Source organism: Zeus faber, assembly GCF_960531495.2.
Source record: "Zeus faber genome assembly, chromosome: 5".
Lineage (NCBI taxonomy): Eukaryota > Metazoa > Chordata > Actinopteri > Zeiformes > Zeidae > Zeus > Zeus faber.
Window position 1 is genome coordinate 10340422 of NC_137192.1, and position 21131 is coordinate 10361552.

Sequence of the window (21131 nt, forward strand, 5' to 3'; positions counted from 1 at the left end):
TATTGTTATGTGTGCTGCTGTTTCAATGTCATTTCCCTTTAGAGATTAATGAAATATCTATCTACGAACACAGTCCAAGCAAAATTCTTTAATTTTGGTCTTTATTATATATCTATATTAAATATCTAATATCTATATCTATATTAAAATGAACCACAGCCTTAGTGACCAATTGGAAGTGCTTGGGTGAATTTAAATGAACATGAATGAGAGATTGAACTGACATAATTTCCTAGCAGTCAGAAATCAAGCTATTTCTGTGATGACAGAGAACTGATATTTTGAAGGACATGACAGAATTTCGATAGATTTTTTCTTTTTTTACTGGCCTGGCCAAATAACGTAAGGATTTGAAAGGATTATCTCCGCAGGCGTGACCCCAGATGGTCAGTCCCAGTTTAAAAACCTGTCCAGATCAGATCACTATGGTTGGATAACAGTGTAGGTCATCTCCACCAGCGTTAAGCTGAAAACATATCCATCACTATCTTAAATAAACATTTTGTTACCCATTACACCAGATAGCAACAGTTTTATAACTACAGGTTACCGCCGGCTTGGCTGGTGCTCCAGTTATTTTTCGGCTCAGCAGGTGTTGGGAGTGGAGAAATTAATCTTTCATCGAGAGCTGGCACTCGTGCTGGGAGTCTAGCGCAGTTATTTGGCTGCTCCCTCCATGTCACACACACACACCCATGCATCTCATGTAAATTACACTCCTATCAAATTTGTTTTGCTGCCCATTTGGGTTCACATCAGTTCAGCTGGGACTCGTCTTATGTTTCTGCACTTTACACCTTACGGAACAAACGAGGGAAGAGAGACGGTTTAACACAAACCAACTCTTTATTTCTCCTCCGACAAACTGTGGACAACATAGACATACAAGATAGAGGTATCCCGACATGTCAAATAACAATATTCATTAATATCATTATTGTAACATTATTAACATGGAATGTAGTAATTCTCCATTCAGATTCTTTTTATTTTGTTTTTTCCTTGCAGGTTATCTTAAGAAACAAGTCGATACATAAATATAATCTGTCTCTGACACCTATATGAATATAGTCTCTATGTGGAGGAAAACAGGAAATGGGAGGGGGCAGGGGGGCGAAGGACATTGAGAACGGAGGACTTCTTCCCTTCAAATATCTTCACACAAACTAAATGTGCACGACGGGCACTGTGGGCCGTGCCTGAGCGCAGGTGCAAAAAATATGCTTTTGCTTTTCTTTGGAATGAGACAAGAGGAGGGGAGGGGATGGGATGGGGGGGGGGGGGGGGCACCATGCTGAACCGTCTTGCCGCTTTGAAGCTGCTCTCTGCAATCCGACACGGGTTCTCGAAAAAGCAATAAACCAAGTTAACGCGTTAAAAGTTTAAAACAGGAGTAGATCGTTCTCCCCACTGCAGGCGCTCTGCGTCCCAAACAAAGGAAGGAAAAGTTCTGATCGCCTAGCATTACCGCTGTATTCCAATAAAACGTAAAAAGTGTTCAGCTGTGCATCGGTCTTTGTGTGTGTGTGTGTGTGTGTGTGTGTGTGTGTGTGTGTGTGTGTGTGTGTGTGTGTGTGTTAGTCAGTGCTGTGCTTCTCCAGTTGGGAGATGATGGTGATCAGGTTCTGGAGTCCAAAGATGTAGCCGCTGTCCTGGCCCTCGTGCACCACGCTGTCCTCCCCGTAGTGGCGGCAGGTGGTGTGGGCAAAGTCGATCATCCTGACGTCCACGGCGGCGCAGCGTTGGTCCGAGCCGCCCGCCCGCCCGCATCTGACTGCCGGTCTACCGCTGGTGCTGCTGCTCCCACTCGGCTTGGAAGGGCTGTGGGGAAAGCCCAGTGCCCCAGCTACTCCCTCTTCGTCGTCTTCATCTTCGTCATCGTCATCGTCATCATCATCGTTGTCCTCATTCTCCTGCAGAAGCTCCTCAGACTCCCCTTCATCATCCTCCTCCTCCTCTTCCTCGGAGAGGCCGTCCTCGGTGCGCCGGTGGGTGGGCATGTGGTGGGGGTCTCCATCGTAGATGATGAGTAGGGAGCTGGAGTAGAAGCGGTACGACTCGCAGGCCTCCAGCGCCGCCTGCATCTCCTGCAGCCTGAGCAGCACCGGAGAGAGGAGCTCGTGGCGCAGGCGCCGGCCGTTGTGGAAGAACTGGAACAAGGCCTGCTTGAAACCCGGCAGGCTGAGCTTGCGACCGTAGTACTTGTCCAGGAACATGAGCTGGCCGGAGTCTGACTGGTACACCTGGGATGGGATTGGGGGGGGGGGTGAATGGTCAGAAACCGCTGTGCTATACAGTAGAGCGACAGTCTTCAACCAGTTTAGCTTGAATCACATCCGCCATATGTACAAATACATATCTACCACATACCCATGTTCGAGAAGGGAGGCTCATCACATTCAGTGTTTCTCAACACATCAATACATTTTGCGTGTCTGATTGTGCGAATTGTGTGTGAATCGTCCACGTATTTAACGCGCGCCCCGATCGCCGTGCCCCGTTCCTCCAGATAAAACAACTAAATACAGTGTGGGGACGAGGCACGGACAACAGAGGCACGACTCGCAGACCTGTTAAAATTATTTTCTGCACATAACGCATGGAGAGGGGGTGATCGGCGAGAGAGCCACGGAGAAAGTGTCCCCATTACGTACAGTTTCGTTCCATACGAAGACTTAAAATAAAATAACCGACATCGAAAACAAAAACACAGTTTTGGCGTGCCAATCGTGGGCACTCCCCCGCATCATCGGTGCCGTCGGAGAGGGAGACAGGTTCGCAAAATGCACCCCGGTCGCTCCCTCTCCGCACCCCCACTCGGTATCGCCTATGGCAAGAGCCGGCCCTGCCCCCTTTCTTGAAGTGAAAACAGGAGAGAATCACTTAACTTTATGATACTATGGTGCTTTATAGTAATGTCAAGTACTTGACCAAAACTCAAATGTTTTCAAACTCAACGGCCTCTAATATTTCATATTGAGACAAACCCCAAGAAAAAATCTCATGGTTACTTCAGATAACAAAGTGGAGCCTACCTGCATGCCGCAGAGACGGACGCCGATGGATGCTGATGTGCTCTGTTGGCACTTGCGAATGTGCATGGCCTTCTTTTCTTCGGTGGCGTCGTCACCGTGCTGCCGCGTCCCCATCTTCAGGTCCAGCACGCATGGGAGGGTGTGCCGCCACGTCAGGTTCTCTAGCAGGATGAATTCTGGGAAACGAGCGAGTCAAGGAGGGTTCGGAGAGTTCGCGTGTGACATCGGACGCCTGGGACGCCTGGAACACCGCGTTGATCCGCCCTCCTCCACCGCTCGAGTTACGCAGTGGGTCATCGATATCCGCCCGCGTCACAGCGACTGCGTGCGTGGCGGGCGCTTCGGAAACCAGACCCTGCAGGCCATGGAAAATGACACCGAAACGGATTACGGGCCGCCCTGCTACGGGGGCCGTTGGACAAATAACTACTGAGCCCTCCCCGCACACAGTTCCAGAGAGGCTCCATAAAGGATACTGTACTGGTTGTGGAGCTTGGCATTCTCCTTCATTCTCTGCAGGTGCTGCTGGTGACACTTGAGGCTCCAGGGGTTGTGCTTCAGCTGTGGCGTGGCGTGGCTCTGGCTGCGCTCCAGTCGGTAGTAGAGCACCTCGGCCTGCTGCAGCCACTCCAGCTCCACCTCCTCCTGGAACTGATGGATGCTGCGGGGGGAGGAGGGGGGGGGGGGGCGGGACATTGCACATTAGGCTGTGGTTGGATAGAAAGAAAACAGTGACATTCAAGTGGCTGTCACCGTTTGCTTGTCTGTTGGTCTGAGCGCATATGCCTCCACGTGCTGATCGATTATCTGTTTAATAGAGTGGAAAAAGGAGGGCAGCGAATGGGTGCTAAAGTGTGTCATTCATTCAACACCATCCCTCAGACCAATAATCCCTCCCAGTTCTATGCTGGGACCCCAACACCAATTACCCGCCGGGCCTCCGCATGTTCAGGCTTACTACAGCAATAATCCGCTTGTGTCAATGCCTATGCGTGTGGATGCTGCATGTGCGTATGTGCATAAGTATGCATGAAAGTTATACAACACCCTGGGCTTAAGGCCATTCCAAGGCCCTAATTTCAGCCCTTCCACTACAGCATTTATCTGCATGAGACCGTTTGTGGACAAGCCATCATGAACCTCCTCTACAGTCTCACCCACTGTATAGCTACGGAGGGTTCAGGTGAAACATGTTACGGCATTAGTGTACATGCTGAGGTGCATAGAAAACATGGTTGGTAAAGCCTCTTTGCCAACCATGGCAAAGAGGCTTAATTTTCATCGCCACCCCCTTAATTTTCATCGCCACCCCCTTCTCACTTACCCCATGTCCTTGTCCTTTCGGGAGTGGCGGCTGCGGCCTTCTTTGACGTAGTTGTCGTTGTCGGTGCGGGGGGAGGACACAGTCTTGTTGCCCAACTTCAGTATCTTGCTCTTGGGTTGACTGACAGGCGAGGGCTCCTTGTTCTCTAGGTCGCCTGCGGGGTCACTGTGGAGCGGGTAGGCGATGAGGAACAGGTTTCCTTCCTCGTCCTCCTCGAAGCTCACAGACACGACACCTTGAAGAGAAAGAGAGTGTGTGAGAGACACAGGGAAATGGGACGGAGAGAAACTTAAAAGAAACAGATGGGTCGGGGAGGTGGGGAATTTATTCCTCCGTGAACAACAAACTCTACCGGCAGTTTAACACCTGGGGGATGAACATATAGAGATGCAACGTGCCGGGTCTGTCCGTCTCTCGCTTTCCGCTCTGTACTTAATAAAAGAGTTTGAGTCAGAACGGCAAGACCCCAACATGTAGAAAACATAGTGTGGACAGAGACAAATGGGGAGGGAGCAAGAAGGGGAGAAAATGAGAGTTAATGGGAGAGACAGACAGACAGACAGACAGACAGACGAGGGATGTAAACACTCACAGACAGACTGTTACATTTGCATATAAATAGCCTCTCTCGTTGTGTCAAATGTTGCAAGCATGGCAAAACAACTATATTACTGTACTAGTCTACTGCTGGAAGCATGCATCATGGACAGAATAACTCCAGCCCAAGCATGAACGACAAGAGGCTATAAAGAATTTAATCGAAGATGCTGTTTATTTAAGATAATAAAGTGAATCACGACAAACAGCACCATGAGCAACATTACAACCAAAATAAGACAGCATCACCTTGCAGAATCAGACATCAAAATTTCCCAAAAGGTACATATCAAGGCAGAGTTTCAGAAAAACCTCCTGAGCTGAGCCAGACCATGCAGCTTGTGGCTTTAATATGCAGTGCACCTCATATTGAGCCACACAGCATTCAGGGGGGAAAGCAGATTGCGTCCTTGTCTTTGCAGTTGACTTTTGTTACCCTCGTTTTTGAAGACGCTCTGAGAAAAGAGACAGTAAGCTCAACCTGAATGTCAGATTTGTCAGGGACGAAGTGGAGACTCATCCTGCAGCAGAATCCTGCCTGCCAGTGAGTGGGGGAAGAGCGCTGTGAGGTGGTTTGAAGTGGACGGATGTGAGACAGATAACTAATAATCAACAGATAACTGATAGTCTACATGACCTTTTAAGGAAATGGAAATGGCAAAAAAAATAATGGGGTTGTGTATTTCCTCAACTCGAGTATAACACATATACTCGCATGATGATTTGTTTAGAGATGACATGTTACACCAGTCCATCAACATTTCATCTCCTTGGCAGCCAGTGGGTGAAAGCAGCCGATGCACTTGGCCAGGAAGACAGTTCTTTCGATTCAGATCAGGAAGGCGGACAGTCTATTGGTTCAGTAAACCATTGCAATGGCCTTTAGGGTGGAGTTTAATTCCCACCAGTTCATTGGTCCCTTCAGGTGCCTTTCAGCACTCTTTGTCTCTGGTGGGATCCCTGCCGCCAAGGCCTGAGATGACAGGTAGGACGTCACCTGGCTCGGCCGTCACTTCAGGGCTTGGCAGAGAAAAAACAGCTCCACCTCCAGCGCCTACCTGTCTGGTTACCAGACTTTAGCATTTTTCTGTCTCAGCCATGACCACCTATAGAGACAGACCACAGAGGTGGGTTTCTCGCGCATGCCCTCGCAAACTGGGACTCACTGCTACAGCTCCCTCACGTGGGATGAGGTCTTTTAAAACACAGGCTGCTGCTGGCACCTGCATGGAGTCAGGCAGCTCGATTCACCTCACAAAAACACTTGACCCCGCCAACATCCCACAAGTAAAGACTTCTTTGCTTACTGTACCTCAGTTCTCTAAAAATTAATTATGGGGTGATCTGAAGCTTGACAGAAAGAGATGCATAAAAATAAAAACAACAACAACACCACCACCACCACCACCACAGACAGCAGCAACAGCACTGGCAGTCAGTCGGGTTAGGCCTAGTTTCACTTACCTCGGTACTGAGGGGTGAACTTCCTCATTGCGGTGGGGAGGCTTTTGTAGAACTGATGCTCGCGGGGGATGAGGGGCTTGCAGATGGTCTGCTCCCCGAATCGCAGCACGCAGGAGTGGCCCCCCACCTGGTGCACGAACGGCTCAAGCATCACGCCTTTCTCCGTGTAACACTGCTGATGCTGGAGCTGCTTCTGCTGTTGCTGTTGCTGCTGTTGCTCTGCATCCACAGCCTCCTGGGCTGGAGCCTCCACGGTCGGACTCATCCTCCTCTGGCCCCGACCACGCTACCGCGTGCATTAGCCTCCTTGCTGGTGTGCACTCACACCGTGGCGGGGGCCGTATCTGGGCAGAGAAGGGGCGCGCACGCTCAGGCACGCACGCACGCAAACACACAAAGATGCTCTCCTGGTGGCGGACTGCGGAGCAACGGAAAGCAGGATGGGTCCTGGTTGTCTTTTGTTACGGGATCCAACGGCAGTAGGCGGCTCTGATCCCTTCTGTGGAGACCTGTGTTTGGTCTATGCAGCGGGGGGGGATCCTGCTGGTGGAAAAACAAAGCAGGACAGGAAGAAGGAAACAGAAGAGAGGCTCAGCATTTGTTGGACTTTTAGTTCCCCCTTTTATCTTCTTAGGTGGCAGTTCTTATGAGTGAGACGTTTGTTTCCTCTTGGGATTTAGAAAAATAAAGAAAATCTTTAAGCTATCGTTTCTGCGCTGTAGTGGCGGAGAGGGCTGGGAGAGACAGATCCTGCTTGTGTCTCCACTGTAAGCTCCAAGCAATCTGACAGCCCAGCACTGACTTGCGACTGGTAAAGCTCGCCAGCCTGACGTTTGGCCCGCCTCCGTCAGCCAAAACCCACCAATCGGGAGCAGCAGAGGCAGGTTGTTGGGTGGTAACCCTTTGAGGGAAAAGAGCAAGCAAACAAAGACATGGGGTGCTTGGGGGAGGGGAGGAGAAAGCAACAGAGAAATACACAGAGAAAGACATAAAACCAGAGGGGGAGGGCTGAGCTGAACTCAGCTGTTTTTCTCTGTTTGTGACAGAAGGGCTTTAACGACTTGACAGAACAGTTTGCACTTTTTTTCCTTGCATAGAAAAAGACAGGGAATAAAGAGAATTCACAATAAAATAACACAGGCCCCTTTGCTCACATGTAGTGGAGATCAGACAAACCAAGAAGCAGCGAGAGACAAACTACAATGCGAGTCATGCGCTCGCACATGCTAAGAGCGGCCTGAGTGGGAAAACAACCCCACAGCTCATGATGGTGAAAAAGTACAAATGTTAAGAGTTGGATGCCAGATACCTTTCCAACTGCTTCGCTGCCTCACCGGGACACATTTTAGGCTGCACCGTGGCTACAAAGCCAATTCTGTTATTTTCTTGACTAAAACCTTGCCTTTGTTGTATTCCCCGCAGCTGCATTTACTGTTGACAGTTGCAGTCGGGCTACGAAAATCATATTGAGCTGAAAACTACATCATAAATAAGAAATGCATATTGTTAAAATGTATAATATAAATAATGTATAATAAATGTAAGGACAAAAGGACAAAACAATTGCAGCCCCCATTTCCCAATGACGTTTAAATGACCCCTTTTCTTTGAAGAAAAAAAAAACCCCCAATTTAATTCCTTTAAATTCCTTCCTTCTAAAGCGAGAAAAACAGTCTTCAAGTGTTAACGTACACAGTATTGAGAACATCACGCCGCTGGTACACACTGACCCATGCAGGCAACAATTAAATATGCCTTGTGGACTGCCAAAAAAATATATCAAATTCCATCTCCTACATGACGACAGTATACAGTGATGCTGTTGCTTGTGTTCATCCATCGTCACCATGCGATGTGATTGCTTCTTTGCATGCATGTATACAGTATAATTGGAAGCTACAGGGTTATACAGAGGCCAGAATTGGCACTAATCTCTTTGGTCCAGCCTCTTGGAACAGAGGATAAGGAAAATGGGCCATGGAAAGCAAGAAGGAAATAAACCTTGCTACACTTAATCCGGACACACGGACACAGAGACACATACAGACACAAAAACCGCTGTTTGATAATGAACAACTGGGTTATTGTTTGTATGTGACTTTTTCATCTCACCTTCAGCAGAATGTGAAACAAAAAAATATCCCAGGCCAAAATAATGCCATCTGCAGATGAGAGGTAGCTCTACAACCAAACCTTGTGATCTCAGCCTTACTTACTTGTAGACACATGAAGGTTAATCAGCCAAGCAAAGCAGCTGCTTCGGATGGAAGTGAACATTGAACATTTTCTACAATGTCAGGGGGAAACATCGGAGGTAGAGCCAGAGCCAGAGGGAAAAAGTGTCCGAGAATCACAACAATTGAGCTTCATGTGAACTTGAAGTGGACTGACAAATAGAGGGGCTGTGCTGGTGGATAGGGTGAACCTCTATCGGTAGAAACCACTTTGTGAGAGGTATAGGCTTTAGGCACAGAGACAAAAGGCTCCGCCATGAAAATCTACAGCAAGAAAAACTCTTTACTCATGAGGATCACCTCCACACAAACAAAAAAAGTATTGTAAAGTAAAGTAAGTGTTGTCTTCTTGTGAATACCAGAGTTTTTTTTTTTGTTTTTTTTAAATTCTTTACGCCTGTGGGCCAACCATGCCTGGACATGCTACAACTTAGGTTTTGTTTTTTTTGTTTTTGTTTTTTTTAAACACATTAAGATCTTTAGTCTATTTTCTTTATATTTTAGTGCTAGACTATAACCGTTTCAGTCCACTTATCAACTACTACTATTCAGATTCAGTGGTATAGCAACTTGGTTTGTGAAATAGGATGAACTAAAAGCCACTGGACTTGAATTTGACTAAGAAAGGTCCAGGTTTATTGTAAACCTGGAATTAAGAGATACTTTGGTGACTTACAAACGTATATCCCTTAGCAGCTCTTTTTATTGTAATTTTATTTGAGCAATTCCAATTAAACAATATACGGTACAGCAATTTATAAGTAAAGGTTACCATTTGGCCTGTTTAAAAACAAAACTATTATTCACCATAATGATATTAATATTAGGTTAAGAAAATCATGTTATTTGCAATGAACTAAGTCAACTACCCAAGCAGCATTGTATCTGATCTCTAGATGTGAGGTTACTACATGTCTGGTAAAAAGAGGTGCTCGCAAACATGGCCATGGCTGGTTATTGCAATAACAAAAATGTATGGTGTATCAATGAAAAAAAAGGTTTTCATTGAAACACATAGTTGAAGCACATGGTTTTTATCCCACCTGTTGTGACTATGGACGTCACAAGAACTGATCATTTAGTCCCAAGTCGATGGCCAAGAGGCCAAAATTAAAAGTGACTTTCCTAGTTGTTTCTACAGTGTTTCTATTGTGTTAATAGCAACTAAGTGGTCATCGCACTTCTGTCCCCACAAGAGAACAACATGTAAAGATGCCCATAACGCAGCAAAAGCTCTGCCAAACACAAGACTCGCCGGAAAAATGATGAAGATGAACCATTGCACGTCTATAGGACGTTGTGGAGAAAAGGGTGCACAGATTCCTCCCTCAGAACTTGAGACTTCGTCTTGATAATTGGCAAAATATCCCACTACATTGTTCTACTCAGGACTGGTATGGCAGCATTCAAAGAAGAATTACAGCTGTTCTGATGGCCAAGGGTGGCAGTAGACACTCCTTATTTCTGACTTTTTTGACCACATCAGGATCGGCAGTTATGCAGCCAATGTGTCCCCGATTTTTAAATAAGTATAATAAACAAAAAAACACTGATTATTTATCCTGTCTGTTTTACACTTCCTTTAAATTACTCACAAAAATAAGCGCAGAAGTCCAACTAGGCATTATAAATCCATTCAAAATAGTTTACACTTGCGTTAAGATACGGCTCCCAAAGCAGGAAGCGATGCTGCGTTCATGGGAAACTTTGAAAACTAACTTGTTTCAGAAGTGATGATGCATTCACCGAACTCAGAATTTATTTAAATTTTATTTAATATCATATCTTTTACATTTTTTTTTATCTATCAAAAAGTTATGTGTTTATTTTTATTCATTTGTTTGTTTATAAGTTAAATTTTCTAAAATCTAGAATCTTTAATAAACTATGTTTTTTTAAATTGATTTTAAAGTTTTGCACTTTGACAAAATTTTGGTTAAAACATCTGTAATCGGTGGACAAGGACTCTCCAAAATCAGATTTGGCATTGGACCAAAAAATCTGGCATCGGTCGGGCTATGTATGTGACAAATAATCTCTTGAACTTGAACTTGAACTTGAACTTGAACCTATTACGGTCCTTGAGATTATTATATTGCCAAGCGTTTGTTATTTTGTCCACCCCTATTATCACATCATCAAAATGATGATATAGTTGGTGATTCAGTCCGCTTTCTAAAAGTAGTATGCAACCCATACTGCATGGTGTGGTGGTATACATCGCAAAAACTATTCTTAACAAGAAAGCAATTTGGGTAAATAGACAATAAATACACCGCAAAGCGCACACAACTCCACAACTAATCATATCTGTTGTACATTGCCTCATCAAATATACTTGATGATGATCATGACCAATTGCAGCCTGCTGCATATTGGGAGCCAGGGACTTGAGTCAGTTCAAAAGTTGAGACAATTTAAATTCCAAAATCTGAAGTTTGAAACTCAAAGCCACACTTTTGGCAACAACAATGGCAACATGTCCAAAGCATACTGGCAGCTTTAAGTCCCTCTGATACCTCCAAAGCCTCCACTACATACCCTCACCATTTCTCCACACCCATCATTGGGTGTGATTTGTATCTTTTCTCACCTTCACTATCTTGCTCAAACTGCACTGAAAACTATAGGTTATGATTCATATCAAACTGAAGGGCAACAGACGAACCAAGCTGCTATCCCTGAGAGACTATGAGAGGAACTCCACTCAAAGTCACCTTGGGACAAGAGACAGCTACCTACAGTATTTGGAAGGCTTGTCATCCTGTCGGTCAATAGAGACGGGTTTTCATTTGATCACATGCATGTGATGAGGCTAAGAACGCAGAATCAACTTGGCTCCCGTGGAATGTGTTTGTGTTTAAGGTTTGGGGGATGTGTGAGGTTTGACAAGGGTGAGGTCTGTCCTGTGCCCACGTGAGGCAGAGGACACTGGCAGAGGGGCTAACTGGGTGACTGGAGTGGAGGCTAATAGGCAGGTGCTGACTGAACCTAGGTGGAAAAGCCGAAAGGCAGAAAGGACAGTGAAGGGCAAAATAACAAAGACCACACACTCATGGCCAAACACAAATCATTCTAACACAATCTGATAGGTAAACCTATTCCTGGATACAAAAATAGGCTACATCCATAAGAATATAGAACTACTTATCCACAGCACTCGACCAACTTCTGAGATTTAAGTGTGTTAGGTGTGTGTGTTGTTTTTTTTAATGGTCACCCTATCTCTTGCAAGAGTCTTAAAAGATTTGGGATGAGGGAGAAATAATCTGAATGAGCTGGCACAAGTCTGTATTTAGTCAGTCGGAAAACTAACAGAGGGTAAGGGTGCATTGAAACAATGGCTAATCAAGCCAATCGCTATCAAGGTTTTCATCAGAAATATTGTGATATTTTGGTTTTGTGAACATTACCGGGACCTCAAACTTATGCACCTCCAATATGTCTCTTCATCCAATCACCACTTGACATATACAGTACACAATAATGAAAATGTGTGTAATAAAAGTGAGTAATTGACACTCTAGTATTGTTTTTATTCTTCTAAACTGACAGATGGCCCAGGATGAAACATAACTCATTGGCGCAGGTAAATATCCCATGCAAAACGCACACAGATCCACAAACAGGACACATTGCCTTCTTTTGCTGAGCTGACACTGGCCTCTAGTGCAGTGGAAAAAGCTGTTATCACCTGTGTGGTGATTTGCAGAGTTATCTCCCAGACTGATCATCTCGCATCGCACCAGATAAGTCTGCTGGTCAAATCCTCAGAGGTCACCACAGATCTAAGCCCCCACTAAAAATACCAACCACTGTGGGCTATTCAGGCTGAGTAGATATTAATACGCTACCCTGTTCCATGCCATACACAGAGATAAATAAACAAAGGAATGCAGACCACCACTTGCAGTTGATAGAGCAGTCTTCCTGTTCACAGTAGGCTCACAGTTGCAGCCCTTTTTTGTGCTGCATATAAATATGCTGAGACAAAAGGATCAAAGCCTGTAAAACCAGGCCAGATAATGTAACCTCATACTCAGTATAGAATCCAATAGGATCAGGAACATACTGTTGTCGTGAATAATGCAAGAGAGGTCAAAAGGAAGAAATAATGAGTCATTTTGAAACATTTTTACAAATATAAAGAACATATGATGAAGAATATCCTGAACACTTTTGAAAAAGCAAATTTCCACATTGTGACAACAATACTTGCACGGTACTAAGCTTCTGTAACACACAGACAAAGTGTTGTGTGAGTCATCCAGTGGGTCACTCTTATGAGGTCACTCAACAAACATCTTTCTCACCTACATACACAAGAGTAAGAAATTGAAAGATGGGGGGAAAGGGAGTGGGAGGCATGGGCCAGGAGCAAGAAGCACTAAGATCACACTTAGATGGGGTACAGTAACTGAAGGTGCGTAGATGTAAATTACACTGTCTTTGGATTTTATCAAGGAAAGAGCTGGAAATTCACATCCTGAAATCCCTTCTATTATTAACAAGCAGTATCTGTCCAGCCCGAGACAGTCACAGTCCAAGTATTGTCAACAAGGGTGAGGATTAAGTTTGCACGAATAGCAGAGGAAAGCTCAGTGACGTTGGACAGGAAATGGGGACATGGACATCACACAGAGGGGAGGGGCATCCTGGATTCAACATGCTTTAACTGGCCACAAGACACACACACACACACGCACGAACGCACGCACGCTTCTGCACAAGAATTTACAGCAATGGCCACTGAAACATGGAATTACAGCACTGCAATGCTGTCAATCCATTTACCGCAGACCAAATATATAATTTTAGGAAAATAGGAAGTCTGTAATTTCCTTTCGGGGATGAATGACGTATCTTTCCCTCCATTCATCCGTCTATCTAGGAAACCATCGGAGATTCAGATTCAGACATAAACAGTATATTTACAGTGCCCCTTGATCTATTTCCCCTTTGCTTGTTTTGGGTTTGTCATGATGCTTCACATGGGCTCTGATAAGACAGGGCAGGACAGGACTGTATCAGACTGTTTTGCAAATGAATTCTGTTTTGCTCTTTAGTTTGCAGCCGTGGAGGGACAAAGAGCATTGGCTCACCCCCACTCTCCAGTTCACTTTCCAGGAAGCCAACGCAATGGCCGCTGGGGCTGGGGCTGGGGCTGGCTCAGAGAAACCCCTTTGGCCAAGCAAGCGCCTCGTCTTGAGTCTCGACACCAACGCACACACTGTTGCTGGTCCTGCTGCTTGGGCGAATGGGATGAGTTATAGTAATCACAAGGGTCTGTGAGCAGCTGTGCAGCCGGGGACACTTGGATTGAGCGGGCTTTTCCAGGAATCAGAAGGACAATGAGGCAATGAATATTATTGGGAGAAAAACAACACTCACTATACTCTAGGCTTTACTTTCTCCCTGAAAGTTTTTCTACTTCACTGAAATAAATACTACATGGCTGATTCCTTAGTTTACAAACTCAACATCAGTGTGAGCTTTATGCATGTACAGTGTATATGTTACTGCATTCTAGATATTATTCTTGTCCATCCCTCAGGGCTCCTGAGAGAGGTACCTGCATGGCATTGCAGAAGGACAAAATGATGGTGTATTAATCTTTGGCAGGGACATGTTCAGGCACGACAGACAAAAATGTCTGGCATGGAAATTCCTTTTGAATTTGCCCATCATGCCATTCCCACACATCAACCAACAGCATTCAAGGTCATGGCTTTGCATTGGAAATATTGGTCCACATCATACATGTGTATTGTCACAAGCTCAAGCAACTTTTCATATTTCAAGAAACTTTGTGTTTTTTTTCCATTACACAAACACTGGCTCTGTCTCCAACCACAATGTGGTTAAACATAGAAAGCCAATGAAAATATTTAAAATCCTACATCTATCCTATATATTTAAAATTAGAAAACAACTGAAAATCTCAGATGAAATTGAATGAGCTAACGGCAAGAAGCAACACATGTACAGGTGGGGGCTGGGGGCCTCAAGGAGAATGATTAAAGCAGGTCCTTCTCTCTCGTCAACTTGACACACCACATTCAGACAGCTGAAGTGTCTGTGATCAGGGCTGTGGCGGTATGAATCTTTTCTTACAACGGTGAAAAGCAACGCATAACTGCGGTATTGCGGTTTACACGATGCTTGTTTCGTTACATAAGGAAACAGAGTAAAATAAAATAACCAATTTCTAAAATAAAAACACACAGTCAGTACCGTCAGAGAGGGAGTGATCGGGGCGCAGAGGATTATTTTAAATTATATAGTTATGTTTACAATGATATATTCAGGGGACAACTCTGTTTTTCCCAGGAAGGGGGTCCCCCCGTAATTTCCGCCGCTGGCCGTGCCCGGTTCATATTCGCATTGAACATCAAAATCTGATTAGACTGACAAAATTTGTTGAATACAGCCCTAAAAATAATTAATAATAATTGGACAAGAAATCCCCCATATGTTTAATGGACTGTCCCTCCCCCTTGTACGTGGCTCATAAGCTGAAGTGACGAGCGGGAGCGGAGTCAGCAGAGCAACTGAAAAGTTTTTATTGTGTATAGGTAGGTAGGTAGGTAGGTGGGTGATGGATGGATGGATGGATGGAGAGAATTTGCGGTGATGACGGTAATGAACTCAATACTGCAGTAACGTCACGTAACCCCAATACCGTGTGATGAGGGGGTGGGACTTGTGTGTGTCTGTGTGTGTGTGTGTGTCTGAGTGTATGTGTGAACGCCGGTGTAAATTGCAGAGATTTCCTCATCTCAAAGTGTTTCAAGGGCCCCCTCTCCCCCTCACACACGTGAGGCCACAGATTGCATACCTTTTAGCGCGTCAAAACACCATCTCCTTCACTAAATATAAATGCCCACACATCTCTCACCCTAAATATCAGCAACCTTGACCGTCATCACACACTATTAAAAGCCTGGTCACTGAAATAAACACATTTAAATGCCATTAACACAACGCTTCCTGTGACCAAAGTTTCATTCCTGTGTCTCTCATCATGGACTAGGTATCAAAGGCATGTTCCATTGTAACGAGCACTTTCCATACCTTAAGAGTCCACAGTCCTTCAAACTGGTGCAAGCAGCTACAGTTTAAAGTATGTATCTCCCATATGAAGGCTGTGTAAGAAGGAAGCAGAACATCTCCTGAGCTTGGCTGACACGCTAGGGGAAACCTGAGCAATGGGAGAGTTGAGGACACTGACGACAAGGCATTGGATGCGGGGCAAACAACCTGAAGGGCAATCTGGAAATATGATGCTGGGGTTGGAAAGCTAATACCATGTTCACAGCAATGGGATGGTAGCAATGAGGAGAATGAGGAGAGTGTCTGTCTTATCCAAGACAACTAATACTGTAAATCAAACTGGGTGCACCGCTATACTGCACCGATATACGGTACTCAACCTCACACCCTGCCGGCTGCCAGCCAGATGAATATTAATCCATGGAAAGAAAAAGGGGCCCACTGGTGCACGTGCAGGCTACTGAAACATAATATGGTAATGCTGAGCTCTTAGTTGCAGCAGGGTCAAAGTGTCTTGACTGTATGAGAGGTCTTACCACGGACAAACATCTTGCACGTTCACAAAGGCACCGCGCAAACACAAACAACAGTTTGCACATAGAGCAATGAAAATGTGTCACCATTCATATGCATGTGCACATCCATGTCCATATCCACACAGAGTAAAATAAAACCTCAACTTAGTTTGTCTTCTCAACAAGCTTTTCATGACAAGTAACCCAGACAACTTTTGGTGGAATATATTTTTCAGCAATTGATGTGGCTGTTGAAATCGGAAATTTCTATGCACAATAACTGTACATAAATTAAATCTGTTCTCCATTACTCTGACCGATTGTTTTCTGAACAGTGTTTACCCATATTCACAGCACCATCAACACCCCCTGCCAAGTCCCACAGCTGGGAAAATATGCAGGAAAAAAAAAAAAGAAATCATGTATCAGCTGGACTCAATGCTTTCCCCACAAGTTGAGCAACTGAAACACAATTACCATGTGAATTAAAATCAGAATAAAAAGTCATTTTTGAACTGGTAGTAAACTGTGATGAGGTCAGGAAACTTAAAGGATAAATTATCTGTTTTTCAACCCAGGCCTAAAGTTGGTTTCCAATATTTTTACAACTATTTACAGCACAACCTTTCTGAGTGGTTTCTTAAGAAAATGAGTGATCTGCTGCAACTTTTCACTGTGCGTAAACGCAATCTAATGGGGCAAATATTTAAGCCTTTAAAATAATCTCATATCTACTTAAAACTCAGTGTAGTTCCACTTTTTTTTTCTTTAACATGTTTTAAGCAAAAACTTGCGGTGAAGTGCTGGAAAAACCCTTTTTCTGGTATAACATATAACGACTGATTTACACATAAAATGATGGAAACCAACTTTTTTAGGCTTGGGTTGATAAAATCGCAAAAATATCCTTTAAGATGGTCTGAAATGAGTGCCCTACCTCCAGCACAGTCCAGCGTAGAGTGGGACGATATCAGTTGAGGTTTATGGTGAGGTCTTGCTTAAAATGCACAGCTTGTGTGTGTTTGAACAAAGCTAGTGGGGCAGGGATGCTGGCTGTGGACTAGGGATGCAAAGTAGTACGGCCCTGTGTGGGCAGCGGTGCACACAGGGCACTGTGCAATACAGTGTTTGTATAGGCACGTGATGAAGAGCCCACGTGTTGGCGGATTAAAGGAGCACCGGCTGGCAGACCCCCCCCTCGTCCACAGACAAAATCTCCAATCTCCCTCACTGCTGCTGTCACATTATCAAGTCAATATCTAGACCTCAACCTTCCGGCAAACAGCAGCTCGTATTCCTACCATAGAAACACATCACATGCACATGCACATTACAAACCAGGCCTGCCAATTCGGCCTGCATACTCATGAAGACAAATTATAGTGCAATACGGAGGGCGACAACTAAAATGGGGAACTGTTATTTTCGTTGAACAAACTTTGGTCTCAACTGTCTATAGCTCTGTCCCCCTTCCCAGAGTGAAATAGCTCCCCATTTCACCTCTTCTCCCTGCCTCCTTAATTCACTCTGTTCTTTTCTGTCTACACAATTTTGGTCTGATAGCAGGCCGCGCCGATGATAGATAAGCAGCGCCAGCAAAGCAGTGGCTGAGGTGGCTCGGAGATGGCCAGGCCCCTTCGGAGTTCAGGGTGATAGGCTTGATGATGGTTTCCTGAGTGGGTGTTGACGGAAAAGCTGGGCCGCACTCCAACAGGACAACGCATGAACACCGGAAACCCGTGGAGCGCACACAGACGGAGAGAGCAAGAGAAAAAGAGAGAGAGAAAGAGAGAGGGAGAGAGAGATGAAAGCTTCACACCGAGCACAGTGGAAAAGTACCACAGCTTTTCACATTCAACATGGCAACCAGAGAGGACACACATCTGCATGCAGACTTGTCGAGTAACCACTTGTGACTGGATCTCTTTTTCCCCCTCTATATGCAAATCTTGTGATTAAAATATAGCAATATATTATATAATAATAGAGAGAAAGATTTTGATGTTTTTGTTTCATTAGTTTCTTACTTGTATGGAAAATGAAAAACATAATCCCAACTCAAGAGAATTGGAGTGGATTTTGTTTTTCTTTTCTTTTCTTTTTCCCTCTCCTCCAGACAGCGGTGCACCACAACGCTCTCATAAGAAAATAAAATTAAAAAAAAAAACATACGTAGGTCAACAACATGCAATGTCTCCAGAGACTCAACCGTTTATCCCTGTTAATCGTGGCACTGCGAGGCATTTATAGGTGTCTTTCAGTGGGACATACCAAAACTCTGTGCCTTTTCCACAGCAACGGTACAAGGGAACGCTAAGGCTCTTTCCTATACAAACTTTTGTCAACGTCCAAATCCCCATGCAAGCGCAAAGATAATGCAAATAGCCACTGCCACAGATTAACACATAGTGTAGATATTGTGAAATTGTTTATACACCCACGCACATATCTACGCAGATTAATACACACACGCACACACGCACACACGCACACACACATAAAGAAACATTTGGCCAGCAACTGCTTCCTTCACCACATGCCTTATTCAAATCTATTCAAAATGCCAACCATTGATTTCCCCTGTACTATTGCCTTCGTCTTTCCCTATCTGGCTTTAATGAAATCAAGGTCTCTATCGGCTTATTCAGATGGATGCTTCACAATGCTCCCCTGTTGTGCCTCCGGAACAGAACATTGGTCTCAGCGAAGTGCCGGACTGTTCCTACCCCGCCGGTAAAAATGCCTGTATCAAAATATATACACACTGTCTATACCAGCAGAGGTGGGGACAGATGAGGGGAGGGGAGGGAAAGGGAACAGACTTTCACGTCAATTGTCCACAGGGTTCAATTGGAGACATGTGGAGGGCTGTCAATGCAGTATGTCCACACCTACCTACCTACCAGCTCCTGAGGGCTCTCTGCTGGGCTATGTTGATTTTCATAGACCTCCTGCAGGCTGCATGTCCTCCTGTAAAATCATACATAGAACATTAAATTAATATGAATGCAGCGCTTTCATTCATTTTGGGGGTTGGAGAGTTAACCCCATTTTTATACTGAATGAAGGTCGGCGCTTACTAGAAAATCAGTCAGCCAGATCACACGCACACAAAGACACACTATCATACCATAAAATAGGATTAGTTGTTTCTCCGGACCACTATTGTGCTACTGACCTTCAAACGAAGGCATTTGCTAAAAAATATTTCTATAAAGGCCAGAAATCACAGTGGATTATGCATACAGTGCTTTCCTTTGGCCAGATGTCAACAACGGAGAACTGACTCTGCAACTCTTTTCTCAAGTGACCCCAGTAAGATAGGATAGGGTGTTCCACACACATGCGCGCGCGCACACACACACATACACATACACACATACACGCACAGGCCAAATTCTATCTTGGAAAAAGCTTGTTTAAGTTATTCCCAGCTGGAGGCTCCCACTAGGAGAAACTGGGCCATGCAATCACGAAAAACAAACTACAAAAAATGGGTAGACCATAACTAGTTTTTTTTTGTTTTTTTAAGAAACAGCCAGGGTAGCAGATGAAAGAGAGATCTGGGAATAGAGGGATAACAGAGAGGCTGACCCACCAAAGGGAGCCACACAAAAAAAAAAAAAAGCTGCCTGAAAAAGCCGCCAGAATCAACATTGCCTTGGAAATCCAGCAAAGGTGAGAAAATAGGTTAAATATAAGCTCCGATAATCCCGCAACAAAGGGTTACTAATGATAGTTGAATGCCAGAGAAACAGAGACGGAGATATTGTAAAGAGGAATGTGGATGGCAAAGAGACCACTGTTCATCCAGTGACTCGAGCAGGTTGGCTGCTCATGGACATGCAATGGCCCCATGCTCAATGTCCGCTCAATGACAAATACCAGGCTCTGTCTCTCTTCCCGCAGAGAAACAGAGCCTGGCATATGTGAAGCAGCCTGTACACTCAGGGTAAACCCCTGAATCATTGAAAAGGTCAAAGGAGTGCTCCTGGCCCCGGGCCTAGAACTTGCTTTGATAGGGGACCAAGCAAAGACCATTTGCCAACATGGTGTGACCTTCCCTCTGCAATAGAACTCTGTAAGGATTTTGTCATCTTGTTCCCTCAACCATACATATTGATTGTCAAATGTTTATTCTCTACCCTGTTCTAAACTGCCAGCGAAGCCCTCCTATGCATGTACTGAGACATGGATTAGGTTTCTATAAAGACCTAGAGAGATCTCGTGAATATGATTACTGAACAGACATTCTTTTCACCATATGTAAATACATTGGAATTGGTTTTATATTAATGGTTTCACCCCTTGTGATTGCACATATACATTGGAGTGGTGCAATTGAAGGACAGCAAGAACGGGTTCCATCTTGTCAGAAACATCCAGCGTGGTTTCCCCGTCCTCCCTTAAAGCCTCCAAATCCCAGTTTGCGCTGTGCCAGCAGAAACAGGTATGTGTGTGTATGTAATCAGAGCTTGAACATCAGAGTGCCAAGAGATTACCAGATGGTGAGTGACTCACTGCAGGAAGCTGCAGACCATGGGGCAGAGAAGCGGTAAAGACTGAGGAGCTCAGGTGACACTGAACAAGAAGAAATGGCATGGATGAAGCTTGAGTGAAAATGACACTGCAACAACACACAAATGTTTTTGCGTTGGAAGTATGATTTAGGGGCAGCATGATGGAGAGGGTACCAGCAAGAGTGAAGGGAAGGTCTACAGGACGGTAGTGAGACCAGCTATGTTGTACGGTTTAGAGGCGGTGGCACTGACAAAAAGGCAGGTGGCTGAACTGGAGGTGGCAGAGTTGAGGATGTTGAGATTTTCATTGGGAGTGACAAGGATGGACAGGATTAAGAATGAGTACATTAGAGGGACAGCTCAGGTTGGACAGTTTGGTGGAAAAGTGA

The 21131-nt window shown here is 44.9% G+C and overlaps 1 protein-coding gene across 1 annotated transcript; it reads right to left on the reverse strand.

Annotated features, from left to right (window-relative positions):
• Positions 1-833: 833 nt before the first annotated feature.
• LOC307230820 (inositol hexakisphosphate kinase 2-like) lies at positions 834-7188 on the reverse strand. The gene is made up of 5 exons (XM_080001264.1): positions 6421-7188; positions 4360-4594; positions 3512-3696; positions 3036-3211; positions 834-2243 (listed from the first exon to the last, which is right to left on the reverse strand). Exons 1-5 carry the CDS (start codon positions 6683-6685, stop codon positions 1578-1580), a joined length of 1527 nt encoding a protein of 508 aa, XP_079857390.1. The 5' UTR covers positions 6686-7188; the 3' UTR covers positions 834-1577.
• Positions 7189-21131: the final 13943 nt, after the last annotated feature.